At 37.7% G+C, this 21,968-nt stretch overlaps 1 protein-coding gene across 8 annotated transcripts in view; it reads left to right on the top strand.

The window, feature by feature from the left end:
- Nucleotides 1–6,813: 6,813 nt before the first annotated feature.
- Yap1 (Yes1 associated transcriptional regulator) overlaps nt 6,814–21,968 on the top strand; it is a 107,849-nt gene continuing 92,694 nt past the window's right edge. For 5 of the 8 annotated variants that reach the window (XM_026392451.2, XM_026392455.2, XM_026392453.2 and 2 more), the window contains exons 1-2: nt 6,814–8,089; nt 11,395–11,645. In XM_026392451.2, coding sequence (XP_026248236.2) covers nt 7,769–8,089; nt 11,395–11,645 — 572 coding nt within the window. In that variant the 5' untranslated portion in view covers nt 6,814–7,768. The remainder of the gene's footprint in view (nt 8,090–11,394; nt 11,646–21,968) is intronic. The other 3 variants (XM_026392457.2, XM_026392456.2, XM_026392458.2) reach the window with 2 other exon arrangements.

The raw sequence follows: 21,968 nt of genomic DNA on the forward strand, positions 1-21,968 counted from the left end.
ATATATTTTTAGTTGTATATGGACACAATACATTTATTTTATTTACTTATTTTTTTATGTGGTGCTAAGGATCAAACCCAGTGTGCCTCACGCATGCTAGGCAAGCACTCTACCACTGAGCCACAACCCCAGCCGTATAGTTTTTTTTTTTTTTAAGATATAATATTATTGTCATATACCGTTGCTCACATTTTTTTCTGACCCCAGGCTCCCACCCTAACTGACACTAAATAACTAAACATAAGTGAACATGGTTGTAGTTTTTTAAAATATTTATTTTTTACTTGTAGTTGGACACAATATTTTTATTTTATTTATTTATTTACTTATTTTTATGTGGAGCTGGGAAACAAACCCGGGGCCTCACACATGCTAGGCAAGCACTCTACCACTGAGCCACTACCCCAGCCCTGGTTGTAGTTTTTAAAATATTTACTTTCATATGAAATCTGTTTTTAAAGTGCTTTCAAGGGGCTACAGTTTTAGCTCAATGGTAGAGCACTTGCCTATTATGTGTGAAGCACTGGGTTCAATCCTCAGGACCACATAAAAGAAATAGAGAGAGAGAGAGATAAAAAATACAACATCATTAAAAAATAAGTTGATTTCAAATTGTTCTCTAAAACTGATAAAAAATGACTGTGTATTTTTCTTTGCTTAGGCATATCATAGACAATTATAACCAAGGTAAAAAATCTCAGAATGACACTACTTATTGTGACAGATACCAAAGTCATGGTTCTTTTTTTTTTTTTTTAACTTTTAAATTGGTAATTTTATTTTTAAGTTTTTTAAATTCTAATTTGTTATATATGATAGCAAAATGCATTACAAATCATACATATAGAACACAATTTTTCATATATCTGGTTTTATACACACCATTCATGTCTTCGTACAATGTACTTAGATTAATGATGTCCATCTCATTCCACCATATTTTCTACCCCATGCCCCCTCCTTTTAGAGTTCATCTAATCTTCCCATGCTCCCCTCCCAACCCCACTATGAATCAGCCTCTTTATATCATAGAAAACAATTGGCATTTGATATTTTGGGATTGACTAACTTCACTTAGCATTATATTCCCTTAATTAACACATACTCCCAGTAGCTTTGTGGTCAGTCTATCTTCAAACATCTCTGTGCTTAATCCCTTTTCCAGCTCTACCTACTATCTGTACTTTATAAGGAGTTTTTTTTTTTTTTTTTTTGGTTCAGGGATTGAGCTCAGGAGCACTAAATTACTGAGGCACATCTCCAGCCCTTTTTTTGTATTTTATTTAGAGATGGGGTCTCACCTAGTTTCCTAAAGCCTTGCTACACTGCTGAGGCTGGCTCTGAACTCACAATCCTCCTGCCTCAGTCTCCCAAGCCACTGAGATTACAGGCATGCGCCACCACACCCAGCTGTAGGAGGATTTTTTTTTTTCCTTTTTAAAAAGCAGGTAGTTTATTAGGTAGATTTATGATTCCCTTCCACTTATAACTACAGGTGTTCCTCAACTTATGATGGGGTTATATCCCAATAAATCCATCAAATTTTGAAAGTTAAGCCAAACTATGTTGAAAATATCTAATCTGCTGAACAACATAATTTAGCATCACAGTGCACTGTGGAGTATGTTTCTTCTAGTGAGTTTGTGGCTGCCTGGTAGCCATAGCTCACTGATGCTGCCAAGCATCTCTAGAGTATCATACCACATATCATTAGACAAAAGATGAAAAATCAAAATTTGAAGTATGGTTTCTATTGAATACGTATCCCTTTTACATTATCATAAAGTAAAAAATTCTAAGTTGAACCATCTTGTGTCAGGGACTGTTTACATAAAGATGGAAAACAGTGTTCAAAATCAGCAAGACTCCTAGTCATTATGATATGCATTTATTGTTCACAGTTGTTTCTAACTCTTTGTAGGGGTATCCCTTTCAAGTAGAAATCTTTCATAATTATTGATTAGTATCTAGAGTGTAACATGCATAACAAGGAAAGCTGTAATAATAAACATTTTATATTTGAGAATTTAGAACATGAGTTAGAATGAAAGAATAACTTCAGGGCTACATTAATTTACAGACACACACTAATTTCTTCTAAGCCATGTGTGGTGGTACAGGACTATCCTTCCAGCAACTGGAAGGCTGAGGCAGGAAGATCGCAAGTTAGAGGCCTGCCTCAGCACTTAATGGTTAAGCTCCCTTGGTTTTAATTCCTGGTACCACCAATAAATAAATAAATAAAACTATAAATATAGAAGTAGAGGATTCTGAAATAATGTCCCTGAGTTCAATAATTAAATCTTATTAGGTGAAGTGGAAATTTCTTTAGCAAGTTGTTCCTTATAGTTTCTCTTCATGCAATTTTTCTAAATCAATTATATCTTTAGTATCCTTAATCTGCATGATACAATAATAAAAACTCATTCAAACTTCTTATTCAATCCTCATTATTATCCTGTGAAATAGGAATCATTATAACAATTACTACCAATGCCCAGCACAAAAATCAGCACCCTAGAAGTGCTTTTACAAGTGTTTCACCTTAGTTTTTCATTCACCCAATGCCAGATATGTAGTTAGCAAATAGTAGGAAGACCAGAAACAGAAGAGAATAAGCATGATGAGCTTTGGAAGCCATAAATAAACAAATCACAAGGAAGAGAGGAAAGTCTTTGCAGAAAGGAAGACAGAATCCTGGTTGTGGCTCACCATGATAGGGGAACTCACAAATAGGGAGGGATGGATTTGGAGGGATTATAAACCACCTCCAATGTAATAAGGGCTACACTGAGTCCTGAGCAATACACAGAGCTCTATGAGACACAGCTACAGTTGCTAGGACTGTTTTTCCTTTTCTTCCTATGAATTCTTAAGTTGATCCTCACTAACTGAGGTCATTTATATCAGTTGCAATATGAAAACTCCCCAAACTTATATTAACCAGTAATTTTTTTCTAAGCAATGCCTTATTTGGAAGAAAGATTTTTGTCTCCTCACTCATTCATTCTGACTTCCCAGAGATCAACTCAGCTTTGTCCTTAATGTTTAAGATTATATAACCTAAACCAACACTATTGATCAAAATAAATAAATAAAACTCTACTCCTTAAATTACAGATTTCCTATACTCCCTTATCTTTCTATATACATAAATTTATTGATAAACTTTTCACAATGCATGAAATTAAACATGCTACAGATGGAGTGTTTGAGCTCTGGAATCAGAAATGTAGGTTCAAACTCATTTCAGCAGTACAATTTGGGGGCAAATATTTAACCTCTGTACCTCAATTTCTTCATGTATAACAGCTTGATTTAAATTTTGATTTTTAATTTTTAAGACTTGTGTGAAATAAATGAGATATTCCATTTAAAGCACTTAGCAAAGTGTCTGGCACAATATTAACTGTTACTTTTATTCTATCAAAAATATTTGAGGACTGGGAGTATAGCTCAGTGGTAGAGCGCTTTGCCTAGCATGCATGAGACCCTCAATTCAATCCCCAGAACTGAAAAACTTTTTTTTTTTTTAAATTTAGGCAAAATTCATTAGTGTTTAGAAAATGTTGTAAAGTTTTCAGGTGTCTGGTAGAGAAACATCTGTCTAGGTTGTGGAGATTGAATTCTCAAAAATAGAATCATAGTAGCAAGAAGTTGAGATTCAAACTCATACCTCCCTTCACTTCTGGGCTCTGGGATTTCTCCTTAATTTCCCTTCTCCTACTTTTCCACATTTATTGAGCCCATACTATTGGGTAAGCATTGCTGTCATGGGGACAAAGAAATGGGAGACACTGTTGCAGAAGCACTCAGAGGAATGTTGAGGAACCAGTCACATATATAAATACTTAAAAAAACTGGTAGTAGATTCCATGACAGAGGCAATGGCCAGATTCTGTTAGAGCCCAGAGAGGAAGCCTGTTGACTACTGTGAGGCGGCAATCTCTGAAAAGGGGACTACCAAGGAGGGCTTCCTATTATAAGTTAAGTCTTGAAGTTTGAGTACCAAGGGAAACCAAGTGAAAAGCAGATAAGAGAGACACAAACAGCTGTAATTACATCTGCAGAGGGAAAACAGCTTGTTCAAGGAAACACAAGTGACTCAGTATGCCTGGAAAACAAAACAAACAGATGTGTGGTAAAAGACTGAGGAGAAAAGCAAGGACTAGGATGGTTAGAGGCCTCCATGCCATACTGTGGGGGTTAACCCAAATTTGTTCTAAATGGTACCAAACCATGAACAAACTTGCATGTTGGAAAGATCGTGCTGACATCAGAATAGAAGTTTGATGGAGCCAAATCACACTAGAAACAAGAATATGATTTTGCAGGTGCTGCAAAAAGTGACAAGAGATATAATAGACCTCTTTTATAAAGGCCTTAATCACGTTCATGAGGGAAGAGCTTTCATGACCTAATCACCACCAAAAGGCGCCATTTCTCAATACTAATGCATTAGAAATTAACTTGTTTTGTCCTATTGTCTCAGATGTGAAACACCTATAAAAACATAAGTATGGCATATAGTATATGATTATATAATATGTAATATATAATAAGCATATATAGTACTTATATTAGGTAATATAACATTATATATAAATTTTTAGATTTATATATAATGATTAGATTACAACTTCCAACCTATTTAAAATTTTTAGATTTATCTATTGATTAGATTACAATTTCCAATCTATTTTAAAGCACCTGTGTCAATTTCATTTACATATTCACATAATTGAAAACTTGGGACTTAATAGGTTAAATTGAAACTTGAATTTTTGGGGACACAAACATTCAAACCACAGCAGAATGAAAAGAGGAGGGAATGATAAATTGTGCAAAAGGGAAAGAGAGAAGTTAATAATAAATGAGGTTGAGTAATAAAACAACAGAATTCAATGGCTATTAAGAGAATGTTTTAACAGTCTGATTTAACAACTGGAGTAGTTCTGGATGATGACAGGGACTAGATTTAGAAGCAGGTAGCTAAAGTGAAGTAAATATGAGGGTCCACTGTAGTTGAGAGGTTGAGGAATTTTCTAAGAATAATGTTTTGAGATAATAATCTCCATAGATTTAGATAATGATCCAGGATAAAGGTGTATCTTTTTTATGAACAAGATGCCTCTCCATTTCAAGGTGCCTTAAACGGATAATTACCCCAAATGGGGAGAGGGGAGAAAGAAAGAGGACAAAGAATCACATAATATTGTCTTTATCCCTTGTATGTGACTGAAATTTTATAGACAAGGAACAGTAAGTTACAAAATCTTGGTTGATGATACAGAGGCACTTATAGAAGATAAAAATCACTCCCAAATGCTTTCAATCCACTTATCAAAGTAATTTAGTTCTTAATTTAATGTCAGATGAAACAATATTGAACAAAGCAAACTCTTGCTGTATCTTAAGCCCTTTAATTATAGTGTTCATAGTAGTAAATGCTCTAGTTAAGGGACAGCTTCCATTACAACCTCATCATTTTAATTATTGAAGTTTTCTTTTAGTTGAAGTGTTTAATGTATACTTTTCCAGCAAAGGTTTTGTTTGAATTGATCACTGGAAGGGAGTGCATACAGGGTTCCTGAGACTGCATTAGAAAGGGCTGCAAAGGAGGAGCTGTGTCATTACTTGTGAAGTAACCTGTAAACAAGGGACAATGATGATAGCTGACATTTACTCAGAACTCACCATATGTCAAAAACTGGGCTAAGCAACTTTATATCCATTGACTCATTTAATGCCTCAACAATGTATGAGGTAGGTGTTGTTACCCCTGACGCCCTTATTAAAGAACAGGAAATAAGTAACTTGTCCAGTGTCTTACAACTAGTAAATGCTAGAACTGGAAAACAAGCTCAGAACTCTAGCTCCAGAATCTGCAAATTTGTGGTTAAATACACTTGACATTTGGGGGCTGGTAGGAATGAAACCAAGAAGCAATCATGGGGGTCATTTATACCAATTCCTTTCTTCAGAGGGGAAACTAGAGTTCCAGAACAGTTCATAATCTTGCGTGTCTGAAGCCTGTTCACCCAGCTCTACTACACCAAGTGATATGGATTTCTTCTCAGAATTCTCTTGGGCATGTCCTGGCTGGAAGAAGATTATCTTTTTGCTCAGGGGCCCTTTCCTTGCATAATCCTATTTATACCTCTGTTTCACTAGCATTGCAGACAAAATCATTAAAAGCAGCAGCCAGGTTTCTTTAGAAAGGGTTAGATTTAAAATTAGAGTGATATTGCACAATCCTGTGAATGCACTTTTAAAAATGCCCAATTCTGTGAATATACTTAAAAAAAAAAAAAACTACTGAATTGTTTAAATAGACCAACTGTACGGTAAGTTTTATCTCCGTAAAGTTTCTTTCCAAAAAGGAGTGTATAACTTAAAAAAATAAAATAAAATTCCATTGTTTTTGAGATTCCAAATGGACACCTCGCATTTAAAACACGGTGACCTCCTCACCCATTTCTTCTTCTTCTTATTTCACATTAGAAATTCAACTAAGAGGTAGGCTCCCAGCGCCTCCAGGATGAAAGATAAGTACAGAGGAATGTTTGTTCCTGAAGTTAAGCACTGATTTTAGATGTTTGTGTGTTGAGATTTCCAGTGACTACGTTGCAAATTTCACTGCTTAAAAAAGCTGAAGAGATTTTCAACTTAATTTTTTTTTTTTAGTAAAATACATTGGGTATAGACCTAGTCCCAAAGTTTTAATTACAGCAATCATTTATTCCTTTCAAGTTTTTTTTCCAAATTAAAGTGAAAAAATTACAAAATTAATGTTTTTAAATGGACTTTTATTAAAGATCGGTGCCTGTTAATGGTATCTATTTTTAACTGGAACCTCTTTGCGGCTTTAAGCCCGGACAGCCACTCCGCCGGGTGCGAGTTAAGTGCCTGTCCACGTTCTCTCCCGATTTCTTTCGGCCTGGGTCAGTTCATTTGTTCATGCGCGCTCAGAGTCTGTCCTGACCGCCGGTCGGGAAGGGGCCAGGCAGGGTGGGAGGACTTCCTGCGGCCAAAGGCGGCCGAGCCGTCTGCAGAGATCTGGGGGGTCCGAACTCAAAAAAGTTTCTCAAGGAGCCTTACACAGGTCCCTGCTCGGTGAAGCGCTGGGGGAAGACTGGATGGAGGACGAACTGATCACGTGAGGCCGGGAGAGGAGTGGGAGGCCGGGAGTCTGGAGGAATGTAGTAACTTGCAGGGAAAGTTTTCCTCCGAGGCCGGCAGCAGATTCGGCGCGGGCGGGCGCGCAGAGGAAGGAAGAGCCGGGAGGAGGCGGAGCCCGCCAGCCGCTCGGGCGGGCGGTTCTCTCAACTTTAGTTTTGGCGTCTGAGGCGAGTTTCTGTCTCAGTCGGGCGCAGCCGCCGCCGGGAAAAAGAAAGGGAGGAAGGAAGGAACAAGAAAAGGAAATAAAAGAGAAAGGGGGAGGGGAAAGGCAACTGGCTGTCCGGCTTCAGTCAAGGGAGTTGAAGGGAAAAAGTTCTCAGGCGCCGCAGGTCCGAGTTTCTCGCAGCCCCTCCCGAGGCGCAGCCGCCAGACCAGTGGAGCCGGGGCGCAGGGCGGGGGCGGAGGCGCCGGGGCGGGGGATGCGGGGCCGCGGCGCAGCCCCCCGGCCCTGAGAGCGAGGATAGCGCCGCTCCCGCCGCCCAGCGCCGCCCTCACCGATTCTCGCGTCTCGGCCCGTCGAGCCGGGGCGTCCGGGCGGAGCCCTCGCCGCCTGGCCAGGGGGTGCGCATCGCGGGAGGCCGAAGCCATGGATCCCGGGCAGCAGCCGCAGCCCCAGCAGGCCCCCCAGGGCCAAGGGCAGCCGCCCGCACAGCCCCCCCAGGGGCAGGGCCCGACGTCCGGGCCTGGGCAGCCGGCACCCCCGGCGTCCCAGGCTGCGCCGCAGGCCCCCCCAGCAGGGCACCAGATCGTACACGTCCGGGGGGACTCGGAGACCGACCTGGAGGCACTTTTCAACGCCGTCATGAACCCCAAGACGGCCAACGTGCCCCAGACCGTGCCCATGAGGCTCCGGAAACTGCCTGACTCCTTCTTCAAGCCGCCGGAGCCCAAATCTCACTCCCGACAGGTAACCTCGTCGCCCTTCTCCCTCCTTCCCGGGCGGGCGGGCCCCAGGCTGTGGGGGGGGGGCGCTCGGGAGCCGCGGCCTCAAGCTCGGGCCTGGGGAGGGGGTTCCGGAGCTCCAGCGGGGGATGGGGGGGTGTCTCGTGGTGAAGTGGAGAAACTGGAGGCTCCCAGCCACGGTTGCCGGCTACTCCTCCCAGAGTCCCAAGCCGAGATTTGTTTTTCCCTTTGGAGTTTCTGTGGTTGCAGCTCCCCCCCCCCGGGGGGGGCGTGCTTTCCCCCTTCTTCCTTTCTTTCTTCCCGGGGTTCCCGGGAGGTTGGCGGGAGTGGAGGGGGATGTGGGGGAGGAAGGAAGGGGGTGGGGAGAGTCGGGCCCCGGCCGCGGTGGGCTTGCACAATGCGCGCGCCTCCGCGCGCTCCGCACCTTCTCTCCCGCCGGGGCCGGGCCGGGGAGGGGGGAGGGGGACCTCTGGCATTTGTGTGTGGGTGAGTTGCCAGCGGCGGCGGAGTTTGTGAAGTTGAGCCCTGGGCCCCCTTTTCCTTCGGGGCCTCTCGGTCCACTTCAGTCTCCTGGGGAGTCAAATAATTGTTCTCTTGTTTTCCAGTGTTGATTAGGGGTGGGGGTTGAACCGGTCCATTTAGTTTCTTGCTCCTTCTCTCCCTCCCCTCCGCCTCCAGCTCCCGAAAGCATTTATTTCCCTCGCGGCCCAGGCGCTTTCAAAATACAGGATTCGGGCTTCCCCTGCCCAGACTTTCCTGGAAGTTGTTTTTGGAGTTTTTTTTTTTTTTTTTTTTTTTTTTCCCTCTTTTAAATCCCTGCATTTCCCTTATGCGTTGGAACTCGGGCAGGCTCGCCCTTATCAAACTTAGTAAGTTCACGTGTTAGTTTTCCTAATTGTAGACTATTATTTACAGTCTGCCGAAATGCTTTTTAAATTAGCCACATCTGTACGTTGCGCAGGAACTGAGTTGCGCTTTACAATACGGAGGTTTTAACACAAGCCTTTGATAATACACTGCAGGTTGACTCATAGTCCGAGTCCTGCCTAGTTCAACTGTGATTAAAACTTAATGTTTGGGAAGCGATGACTAATTCTAGGATCGCCATTGCTTTTTAATTCCTATTGAGGATATGAACATGGCTGCTTTTCTACACACACATCGTTCGATTATTTTGCCAACTTGATTCAACATTGAAATGAAACGATTAAAATTCCGATAGGCCCTAGTAGACTTATTCAGTGTAGGATTTTCCTTCTTTCTTTCGTTTTTTAAGAACTCGCTTCAGGCTAAACTAGCAAGGAACTTTGCCCAAGAGTTAATTGGTTTTCCAAGTACTGCAAAGTAGCCCACTCGGGCTGTAACGTGAGTGGAAAGAAGAGGTACCGCCCCCACTCCTATTCCCCTCCTTTTTGCAGGCCTGTTGTATTTTCTGTTGCAGACCAAGGGATTTTTGGAATAGAGAAAAGCTCACTAAACCTGATGACAAAAACTTGGGTTAAGGAGAAGGAAGGAAAAATTATTTAGTTGCTTGCCTAAACAATTTGTTAGATGGAGGCTTTTTTTTTCCATACCCCTGGAATAGGGTTTCTGGACTCATTATGTGTAAATGTATATTGGCATGCACACTATAGACAACGCAGTGAAGTTGTTAGTTACATAATAGCCGTTGAAAATATACACAGGAGATTTCACTACTCGTTTTGTGGCGTCTGTAACCCAAAAAAGAAATGCAACTGAAACATGAAAAGTGTACTTGCACTTACAGTACACGGTGTCACAAGAATTTATATGCAGAAATTTGCAGATACATGTTATTCATAATTCCCTGTAGTTTGTTTAATTTTTTAAAAAACTCAAGTGTTGTGCATCTGAAAAATTATTTCTGCTAATGATTTCCTCATTAAAATTTAATCTGGCTGGGCACGGTGGCGAATACCTGTAATCCCAGCGGCTTCTGAGGCTGAGGCAGGAAGATTGCTAGTTCAAAGCCTACCTCACCAAGCAAGTTAGTGAAACCTTGTCTGTAAAGAAAACACAAAATAGGGCTGGGGATGTGGCTCAGTGGTTGAGTGCCCCTGAGTTCAATCTCTGGTACCCCCAACCCCCCAAAAAAATTTTTGATGGGAAAGTCGGAAATATATATGACTTTGCCTTAAGGTGTAAATGCGTGCTGATTCCTTCCGGTTTTCTTTTCCTTGCCTATATGAATCTCGGAAATCCTAAGTTTTGATGACCAAGCCCTAATTCTAATAAAGAAATTTTAAAAATATACAATATATGCTATGAATCTGGGTTGCAAATATTGTCCACAAATTAGGAACTATAAATTCTCATATCTTCATTTTCCTATTACAGAAAAAGACTATTTTACAAAAGAGAAAACAGATTCACAGAGGTTATGATATTTGTTCAGTGTCACATTATCCCACTTGGACTTGGAATTCACATCTTTGGGATTTTGAGTGCAGAATTTTCCTGCTGTTGCATAGTTGTAAATATGCATGTACATTCTTAGATCTGCTAGGTACAAAGAGGGTTTTTTTTTATTCCATTCATTTTTGGACAGTTCTGAATCTTCTGAACTCATATAATGTTTGATGACTATTTGTTCATCAATAAATCAGCATTTGCTCATAGTGAAAAGTATGAACTTGTTCACAGTGATTTGTTTTTTTCTAGACCTAGGAAGAAACAGTAACTTTAAAGCCTATTGAAAGAATACTTAGTAGTTCTTTGGGTTGTGCTTATACCTGGAATATTTTAGAACTTGGAAAAGCAGTGCTCTGCTGAGCACTGAGCTACACCTCCAGTCTTTGCCTTGTCCTTTTAGAAATTAGGTATTAAAATTTAGTATTTACTATCTAGGAATCTTTCATTCTGTACTAGTTGTCTCTAAAAGATGTAGAAGCCATGTTTTGTTTGTAGCAGGTAAAAATTCATTTAGATGAACTGCTCATCCATAAAATTATGTTTATAGAGCATATTAAAATTGCATCATTTAAGTGTTTTAAGAGAAGGTCTCAACTGTATTGCCCAGGCTAATTCCTGGGCTTAAGTGATCGATCATCTCATTTCTGCCTTTAGTAGTAGCTAGACCTACAGGCGTGGACCACCACAGCTGGTTTAAAGTTACATAATTTTATAGTATTTATTTGAACACCTGTGTTTCTTAGTGTTAGATATTAAATGTTGAAATTTACCTTTGCTATTTAGATATTTGGTTGCAATAAAATTCTATCTAGGAAATTTGAAATTTTTTTTCTAAATTTTTTTTTGTTTAAATTTTCATTTTAATATTCCTAATAGGCCAGTACTGATGCAGGCACTGCAGGAGCCCTGACTCCACAGCACGTTCGAGCTCATTCCTCTCCAGCTTCCCTGCAGCTAGGAGCAGTTTCTCCTGGGACACTGACCCCCACTGGAGTAGTCTCTGGCCCAGCAGCTACACCTACAGCTCAACATCTTCGGCAGTCTTCTTTTGAGATACCTGATGATGTACCTCTGCCAGCAGGCTGGGAGATGGCCAAGACATCTTCTGGTCAGAGATACTTCTTAAAGTAAGTGAAAATAATAATAATAAAAGCATGTATTAGAAAACATACTAAAGAGTCAAGATACCGAATATTATTTTTAATATTTTACTTAATATTTATGTCAAGCTCAATGTCTTCTATAATGTTTTCTTTCTAATTTGGTATGAAATACCAAATCCTGTATACCTTCTTTAGCATGGTTAATATTATTGAATGCTTGCTTGATTCTTGTTTCAGAGCCTTTTTACAGTCTCTTTTGGCAGTTTGGATAGTCTCATTTTGAGTTTTTGCCAAACGTGTTAATTAGTCTAGCAGAAAATAATTCTGAGAGTTAAAAGACTGTCATAGTCATGAAATGTGTATGGTATTATTTATATAATTGTTCTATTTTTATTCTTTGGTTCTGGGGATTGAACCTAGAGCCTTGCAAATGTCAAACACACGTACTACTTAGCTGTACCCCAAGCTATATTTTTATAAAATATGTTATTGTTAGAGAAGAATTATAAGTAGGACTTTTGGAGGAGTCTATTTGTACAGTGTTTTCAACTATCTTATGACAAACATTTTAGCTGTAGTTTGATGTGATTTACCAGTTTTTCCCCAAAATGTGAAGAGGAATATAAATTTTTAGGTTTGATATACACTCAGTGGCTAGCTTCTTTCAAGGTCATCAAAACAGAACCTCTCCTGGGGAAACAAGGCCACCTATTTGTTTTTATCAGTCTTTCTGTCTTTAATGAAATGGCAAAATTACATTAGGCTGAAAAGACAAGTAGTATTTCATCCTCTCTAATTTTGAAATTATTGGTAAAACTTTAATTTTGTCTGGTTTGTTTGGATCTAGTGTACACATAATATTGTCTAAAACTAGTTGTTTTGAGGCTGAAATTACTCTTTAAAAATTCTTTTTAAATAATGAGATTGAGATAATAAAGTGAAAATTCATGTTTTGATTCAGATTTATCTTGATAGTCTACTCCCAGCAAATGTAAGATATATTTATTAGATCAAATAATGCAGTTAATGATATTCTTTTAATGTGTGTCTTAAAATGTGTTTTATATTGACTCTTTTGTGGTAGGTTGCTACTTTGCATCGTAAAATACGGAGTTTTATGACAGGCTTTTTAATAGCAGCAGAGGAAAAGGTTTGATTTTGAAAAGTTTCTACCAATTTTTTAATTTCTTTTCCTGCAACTTTTTCTTCTTTTTAAAAATTTGTTTTCTGGTATCCTGGTATCTATTTCAAACGGTTAGGTTTCAACCAGAAAAATAAAGGGCCTGAGACTGGAAAGTACACACAAGTCTGGCAAACTCATCTGCATGAGCAAGATCATTTGTTCTCAAGCAGACATCCAAAGTAAATGATTGAAAGAGCTGCTAGCTGAGAGGGATGTGTCTTGAAGGAGAGACAGTGGAAACAAACCAGGTTGTTAGGAAGAAAAAGAAAAAGCTGTACTTTTTGAACCTCTCCCTGCTGGGTCACATGTTGACCTGGGGAGATTTTTAAACAGCCTAATAGCCTGTTTGCCTTCTTTCTTTCTTTGATGCTGTGGCTGAAAGTATAAGGTTTAAAGAGCAACATTTACATTCTTTGTCTTTTTTATCTTACCATAATTGTAGGCGACATCTGCCTATATTTTCATTATTTTGAATGGTCTTTTTTTTTTTTTTTTAGCTGAAATAGACTCTAGATATTTGTTTTTAAAATTTTCCAATAGGTCTTCCTTTGAAAAGAAATGTTTCTCTTAAAGATATTAATATGTAGATGAAATAATTAAGGGTGTACACATTTTCCTTCCTCATCTCATTTCATCCCTTCCCAGACGGCCTTAAAGAAGGTAAACCAGGCCAAAGTCAAGAGTTATGCTCTTTGAGGAATGGTTGCAAGATTGGGGAAAGCTTCCTCCAGAAAGAAAAAACTGGCAAGTGGAGAGGTTAGACAAAATGTTCTTTCCATATTTTTGAGAGACTCATGTGAAAATAAGATTAGGCTTATTATAATATGAGAAGGTTTGATTCTGTAAAACTTTCTTGTATCACTTTTCAGAAATAGAATGCTTTTCCCTGAGAAGTAGATCTTGATCAGTAAAAGCAGGTGAGATGAATTAGTTGATACCTTTTGGGATTGTATATAAAGAGGGCCTCTAAGCATTGTATGTGGAAGACAGATTGTGGGCTTATAAAATTTCATATTTTGGGGGCTGGGGATATAGCTCAGTTGGTAGAGTGCTTGCCTCACATACACAAGGCCCTGGGTTCAATCCCCAGCACCATAAAAAAGAAAAAAAATTCATAGTTTTCAAAGTTATCTGCCCTATGAAAATATGCAGTTTGAAGAAATGTTAAGATTAGCTTACCGGGCTGGGGATGTGGCTCAAGTGGTAGCGCACTCGCCTGGCATGCGTGTGGCCTGGGTTCGATCCTCAGCACCACATACCAACAGGGATGTTGTGTCCGCCGAGAACTAAAGAATAAATATTAAAAAAAAAATTCTCTCTCTCTCTCTCTCTAAAAAAAAAAAAAAAAAGATTAGCTTACCTTCTCAAATTGTTATTTTTGTGTATACTAAACAGCTAAATGGAATTAATATCCTCCCTGAATAAAAGATGATAACCTAAACTTCAAATTCATTTTTGTCTTAGTTTTAATGTCTTAGATCAGAATTTCATACTGGGTATATGGCGAATGCCTGTAATACCAGCTACCCCGGAGGCTGAGGCAGAAGGATTGAAAGTTTGAGGCAACCTGGGCAATTTAATGAGACCCTGTCCCTCAAAATAAAATAGAAAAAGGGGCTAGGGATGCAATTCTGGAGAGCACTTACTTGCTTTGCATGTGTAAGGCCCCAGATTCAGTCCCCAGTACTACCAACCAAAAAAAAAAAAAAAAAAAGTTCTTTTTGCAATGTTTCTTATGTATTTTGTGTCTGAAGATTATTGTTAGCAGCTGGAGGTAGACTAAAGTTTTAAACTTGTTGTATGCTTATATTTGAACAGTGAACATTTTATCTTACTATACATTATTTTAAATATTTGATGGAGCTTTTAAGTTACAAAGTATAGCATTTATTGAGATTGATGCTCGACAGGTAAATGGCCCAAACATGCAAGGTGATGTAATTTGAGAGAACACTTAGAAATGTTGACTTTGGAAACACTAATTATTAACTTTGACTGTAGATAAATGTATTTTTAAGTCATTTGGCCAACACTCTATTTTGAAGGCAGTATACTGAAGAATTACAGCCATCATTAGTATTTTTAAAGCCCTCCCTGGGTCAGTGAGACCTTCTGGAGAAGACTTGACCCTTGTCTTGGCAAGTGATATAATGGAAATATGGTACTAGGACAGTTATCAACCATAACATTTTCAAGCTCTGAGAAGATTATGATATATGTGAAAAAGACTAGTCATTATATACTACATATAATACTTTTTCTACTGAACTTCCTGTTTGAAACTAATTTCTTCAACATAGTACCTTGAGATTTATTTTAAAAGAATTAATTCTCTTTACAACTCAGTTACTGCCTTCTTCAGCTGTCCTTATAGTTTTCCTACAGGAAATAGTTTTTCAAGTAGTTGGTCAACAACTTCCTATTTCTTTATAAGCTGCTGAATAACTTCCTGAATTGGTATTCTATAATATCTTTGGTTACTAGGAGTGTTTTTACCTCTCAGATTTATTTTGTTGACTCTAATACCTTGTTAACCATTACCACATACAGTGAACTTTTTGTACATACTGTACTGTTATAATTCAATTTAAAGAATGTGATCCAGTGATTTAATAAGCTTGTATATTTGCATTGTTTTAATATTGCTGTTCTAATAATTTTTAAAAGATAGTTTTATTTCATTTTTATTTATCATTTTCTGAACAGTGGTGTTAGTGTTTTTACTTCTTGAAGATTCAAGATTTCTTTTTTTTTTTTTTGAGAATTTTAATGTTTATTTTTTAGTTATCTGCGGACACAACATCTTTGTTTTGTATGTGGTGCTGAGGATCAAACCCGGGCCGCACGCATGCCAGGCGAGCGGGCTACCGCTTGAGCCACATCCCCAGCCCCAATTCAAGATTTCTTGTGGTTCGGATTCACTTAAAAAAGTTATACTGAGTGGGGCAGGGGATGTGGCTCAGTGGTAGAGTGCTCACCTAGTGTGCATGAGGTACTGGGTTTGATCGTCACCACATAAATATAAAATAAAGATATGTGTCCATCTAGGGGCTGGGGTTGTGGCTCGGGTAGAGTGCTCACCTAGCATACATGAGGCACTGGGTTCGATCCTCAGCACCACATAAATATAAAATAAAGATACTGTATCCATCTAAAACTAAAAAATAAATATATATATATATATTTTAAAATTATACTGAGTATCTGTGTGTGTGTGTGTGTATAGTTGTTGTTGTTGATGATGAACCTTTTTGGGGGGGATACTGGGGATTGAACTTAGGGGCACTGAATCATTGAGTCACACCCCTAGCCCTATTTTGTATTTTATTTAGAGACAGGTCACTGAGTTGGTTAGCACCTCGCTTTTGCTGAGGCTGGCTTTGAATCTCAACTTCCCAAGCCACTGGGATTACAGGTGTGTGCCACCACGCCCTGCTTATTCTTATTTTTGTGTGGCTCTAAGAACCCAGTGCCTCACACATGCTAGGCAAGCACTCTACCACTGAACCACAATTCTGGCTTGAATATTCTAAGTATCTTGATCTATAGTTTAAAAGGGTATTTTTTTCAGAGTTTTTTTTTTTTTTTCTTTGACACTGTGCAGGATATAATTTAGGCACATACCATCATTAAATAAAACTTGCCTGGAGGATCCAATTGATGCTACAACTATTTTAGAAACAAATGTTCCACTGCCCTAATTAAAGCTTCCATGATAACCATTGTTTCAGTTAAAGGAAACAAACTGCTTTTTTGTTATAATTTGATCATACCTTCTCTTCTCAAATATTTGCCCAATGGAAAATCATAAACACATATGGTGCATACTATCAGAATAAAGATTAAATTATTTTTAAAAAGGAACAGTTTCATAAAGAATATAAGACTATGCTGTTTGTTTTAACTGTAGCTAATATAATTCAAATGACTTTCACTTAAAAATGAAAAGCTCTTAACTTTGCCTTTAAACATCAGTTAAGCTACATACACATATCACAACAAAACACAACAAAAACATTTCAAATTGCAATCAAAGTATTTCCCTGTCTGAGGGAAGGGTCAGTCTCTGCCTGTTTGTCTTGCTATTGAAACTGAGTGGAGAGAGAAGATGAAAGTATGCCTTAGCTCTCAGAAAAAAAAGTGCTTGCTTATGCTCAGTGGGTGGGCATCCCTGGGAAGAATGGCCCCCACTGGCACATTGAGTTAGGGAGAAAAACTTAGGAGGAAATGTATTCACCAGTGGGAGAAGAAAAACAGTTGGAAGATAGTGGATGTGACAGAGTAAATAGAACATAAAGATTAACTGATTTCCTGGGGAAAATAGTACTTCTGAGGTGATCTAAAAAAAAAAATATTTAATTAAGAAACCAGATATTTAATACCACAACCTATTGTTGCAAGATGGTAGGCTGATTTTCTTTGAAATATAACATTCAAAACTACCCCCAAGCCTCTTATTAACCACTTTTAAAATAATTAAAAACTAGATAGTATTTGAGTAAATTTAAAAAAAAAAAGCCCAGAAAACTTTTTGATTCCCTGAGATTAGTTCTTCAATAATATAAAGAAATATATTTTTCTTTATAGTTGGGAAAAAAATGTAAATTAGCAACCTAACATAGTAATGAGGTCATGATTCTGAATTGCCTTTTACCTTAATGCTTTTGGGGAGAAGTGAACTCTAAACTTATATAACCTTTTAGTTATCAGAATGTATGTTGGAATTTAGATTTAGAAAAAAAAAAGAACAAAATGAAGTCATTTTAGAAATCAGCTAAGATTTAAAATTATTCAAAATTAATTTATTCTCTATTGTAATAGCATAATTTAGTCATTAATTATGGCTTGAAAGTTTAATGACTTGAGTAGCATTGTATGAAGGGAACTCTTAAAAAACTGTCGTTGTATAGCTGTGGTTACTAAGTGATAAAGTTCTTACAAAAAGAGCTTTTGATTCTAGGATTAATCAGAACTTTAAGCCATGAAAGGGACATTGCTAATTTTATGAAGAAGAATTGCTTCATGATTCTGGTTGCTCAAGTACCATAGCACCAAAATTCCCAGGAATAAGTAATGCCACTCGGGAAGCACTTTATTTATGTAGGGCTTGACCCCTCCTAAAAGAAAACAAAGAAGTTGGTATTAATTACAACAGTCCTTCTTTCCCCCCTTCATATTCAAGATGAGGAAAAGTAGTAAATAGTTTAATTTTTATTTGGCTCTTAGCATGAGAAGGATAATACTCTATATTAAATGACAAGTTATTATTTTCATAAAATGTTGCAAATTAATAAAATAATGGAAATGGAAGTGTTGATTAAAATACCAGCTTTTGCTGGGCCTTAGTGTAGACCTGCAATCCTAGCTACTCAGGTGGCTGAAGCAGAAGGATCACAAGTTGGAGGATAGCCTGGACAATTTGTATGTAGATCCTGTCTCAAAAGGGGTGAAGATGTAGCTCAGTGGTGGAGTACTTGCTTAGCACTGCATTCAGTTCCCAGAACCAGACATATATAAACCTCAAAACCAAAAAAAAAAAAAAAAAAAAAAGCCAGGTTCACAAATCAAATATTTTCAGTGCTTTATTTGTGTTTAATGCTTTTATCACTTCATTTGTCTTATGTGCTTCTCTTTCTCTTTGTGGAATAATTTTAGTAAACTTACTAAATTATTCTTCAACTGAGTCCTGATTTAGTGGGGATAGGTGAGGGGACATTTTATTAAAAGCTCATTCCTACTCCTCCTCATAATTGTTTATTTAACTTGAGGAGGATTGAACCCATTGCCTCATGGGTGCTAGTCGAGCACTCTACCAGAGTCATAACCTCAGCCCGAGGAGGGTTGTTTGTTTGTTAACCAGGGGCTTTATTTGGCCAACAAATATATTTAGAGAGATGTGCTTTTTGATAAATGCATGAAAACTTACTACAGAATATTTATTAGGGGTTTAGAGTAAAGATAACCTTTTTTGGAGTGCTAGTATATGCTTTGACAAAATCAAATATAGATTAGAAAGTTGTTTGAACTCATATATCCCAATTCACTTATAATATGGAATAGGTTCTTGGGAAGTAAGCCCTCCAATCTAGGAGATGTGAGCTATTTATTTATTTTTAATATTTTTTTTAGTTGTTGATGGACCTTTAATTTATTTATTTATTTATTTATACGTGGTACTGAGAATCAAACCTATTACCTCATGAATGCTAGGCGAATGCTATACCACTGAGCCACAACCCCAGCCCAGATGTGGATTATTATTTTGTATAAGACATGAATGTGGGGTTCTTTTGTTTTTTATTTATAAAATTATCCTTCCTCACTTTCCTTCTTCATTAATCTGATTTTGTGGATTTTTTTTAAATTAGTTGCTCAAGACAATACAATGATCTTGACATATCATACATTTGATTCAAATGGGGTATGAATTCTCATTTTTTGTGTGTGGATTTTTTTTAAATAAAAGCTTTTTTTATTATAGAAGTATCACTTTCATTAGAGTATTAGAAAATTCTAGAAAGGAGAAAGGAGAAGAAGCAGCTGGATCCTACCAATGAAGGGTGTTTGGAAATACTTGCTTCATCATTTCATTTACAAACATATACTTTGAAATTTAATTTTAAGGGAGTAATGTATATTGATGTAGAAAATTCCTTGATATTATGAGGGTTTTTGTTTATTGTTTCATCCAGTACTGGCCATTGGCCTAGAGCCTATACCTATGCTAGGCAAGCACTGTATCACTGAGCTGCATTCTCAAATCAATACCATTAAGACTTTTATTTAATATATATATATATTTTTTGTATATGGATCGAACCCAGGGAAGCTTTACCACTAAGCCACTTCATCAATCCTTTTTATTTTGAAACAGGGTCTTGCTGAGTTGCTGAGGCTCTCACTAAGTTGCTGAGGTTCTCCTCACACTTGCCGACTTCCTGCCTCAGCCACCCAAATTACTAGGATTATAGGCATGTGCCACCATGCCTGGCTATATAAGATTTTTAAAGACAACAGTGATCTCTTTTTAATCTTTGGCTTTCAGTCTCCAGAAGCAAATACTTTTCCAGTCCTTTCAGATTTCCCCCTCCTTGATACTTTTTAAAATTCCATGCTTTTTATAAAATTATTAATATTTTCTATATGCTTATTCATTATTTCTTTATTTTCTTCATCCCTTACAATTCTCATTTCCTTAATCTTCCCAGTAGAATTACTAGAATTTGGGAGGGGGTTATTTTTGTGTTTTTATGATGATTTAGGTTTTTCCTCCACCTGAGCTGTATATATACTATGATTTTCTTGAATACTTTTATATTTTCTTGGAATTATTAATTGCATTTTCATTTGCATATCTGTAGCTTTTTTGCCTCCCTGCTATCCTCCCCATTTACCTAAGAATCCTTAGTGTTTTTTGCTCTGGGTTACCTGGATTTGTTGCTTCAGAGTTGTCCCATTAGGATGTCCTTTGGCGCTCATCCTGAGAATTCCTGCATCACTTTTCTTGGTTGGAGACTCTGTTTTTCTCTTTCTGGATTTGTTCACACTTAGAATTTGTTTGTCCCGGGCTGGGGATGTGGCTCAAGTGGTAGTGGGCTCGCCTGACATGTGTGTGGCCCAGGTTCGATCCTCAGCACCTCATACAAACAAAGATGTTGTGTCCGTCGAAAACGAAAAAATAATATTAAAAAATTCTCTCTCTCTCTCTTAAAAAAAAGATAGCATTGTTTAAAAAAAAAAAAAAAAAGAATTTGCTCGTCCCTCAGAAATTTGCTGAGACTGATACAGGTTATGTTTCCAAAGTCATGTAGTTTGGATAGGCTCCAAATGATGTAAGAAGATTTTTTGGGAGGTTAACTGTGTTGAGTTCTTTTGTGTCTAAAAATATCTTTATTATCTTTATTTGTTAACTTTTGATGGGCAGTTTGGTTATAGAGTTCAAAGTTACTTATCCCTGGAATTTTGAAGGATATGTTCCCTTCTTTCCAATTTTCTTATTGAGCAGTTAAACCCAGTTTGCTTTCCTTGGGGATTGTATTCATCTTTGGGGTTCTGAAAATTCATCTGCCATGGTATGGACCTTTAAAATTCATTGTAAAGAATGCATGGTGTGGAAATTTGGTCTTCAGTGTGTATGATGCTCCTTAAAGTTTTGTAGTGTAGTTTACCCAATGTCCTTTAGTCTTATAAAACATTTATAAGTTCCTAGATAATTTCTTTTAGTCTGTTTTATCTGTTCTCTTTTTCTGTAATTCCTGCTTGTCAAAATAATTCTGATATTCTTTTTTAAAAAAATATTTATTTATTTTTTTATTTATCGGCAGACACAACATCTTTGTTGGTATGTGGTGCTGAGGATCGAACCCGGGTCGCATGCATGCCAGACCAGTGTGCTACCGCTTGAGCCACATCCCCAGCCCAATTCTGATATTCTTATCCCTACCCCACCCCCACCGCAATATTCCTTCACTTAGCTTTTTGCCCTGCTTTCTGAGAGATCTCTTCAACTTTGACTTTTTAATGTTTTTTTTTCAAAAAGCTATTTATCCTTCTTAATTTTCAGTGGTTTCTTTTTTGAGCTCATTGTTCATTTGTTAGTTTTAATATACTGTTCTTATTTGATCCATGTAGTATCTCTCTGGGGATATTATATAGGGAGTTTCTTTTTAGATTTTCTTCTTTGGGCTTCACTGGTGAGTAATATAATGTGGGACCAAGCCCTGAAGTTGTTGGGAGCTCTAAATATCAGCATCTTAGTTATTTCTTCTTATATTTGCCAGTTTCTCTATATAAAAATCTACCAGTCTCTGAGAGGATATCAGGGACTGTGGGTGTGCCAGGTGACTGTATCTAGAACCTCCTGGTCCATTTGTCTGGCACACGTACATCCCATATCTTGCATGAGCTGGGCAGTTGTATATAAGCTGAATGGATCCCATTTATCAGGTTGACTACATAAAGTTGCCAGTTTAATAAACCATTCTGTGGTTATGTAAGCATTTTTAGAGTGCTAGAATTTCAGGAAGACTGGGTTTAGGTTAAAATAAGTTCAAGTAATCTCTTTTCTTTTTAGGTAAAAATCTGTTATATATGGAAAACTACTAGTGGAAAAAAAAGAAAGCAAACCTTTGAAAACCTGCATAAAATCTTTTAGTGAACAAAAC

The sequence above is a fragment of the Urocitellus parryii genome, chromosome 4, assembly GCF_045843805.1.
Source record: "Urocitellus parryii isolate mUroPar1 chromosome 4, mUroPar1.hap1, whole genome shotgun sequence".
Classification (NCBI taxonomy): Eukaryota; Metazoa; Chordata; class Mammalia; order Rodentia; family Sciuridae; genus Urocitellus; species Urocitellus parryii.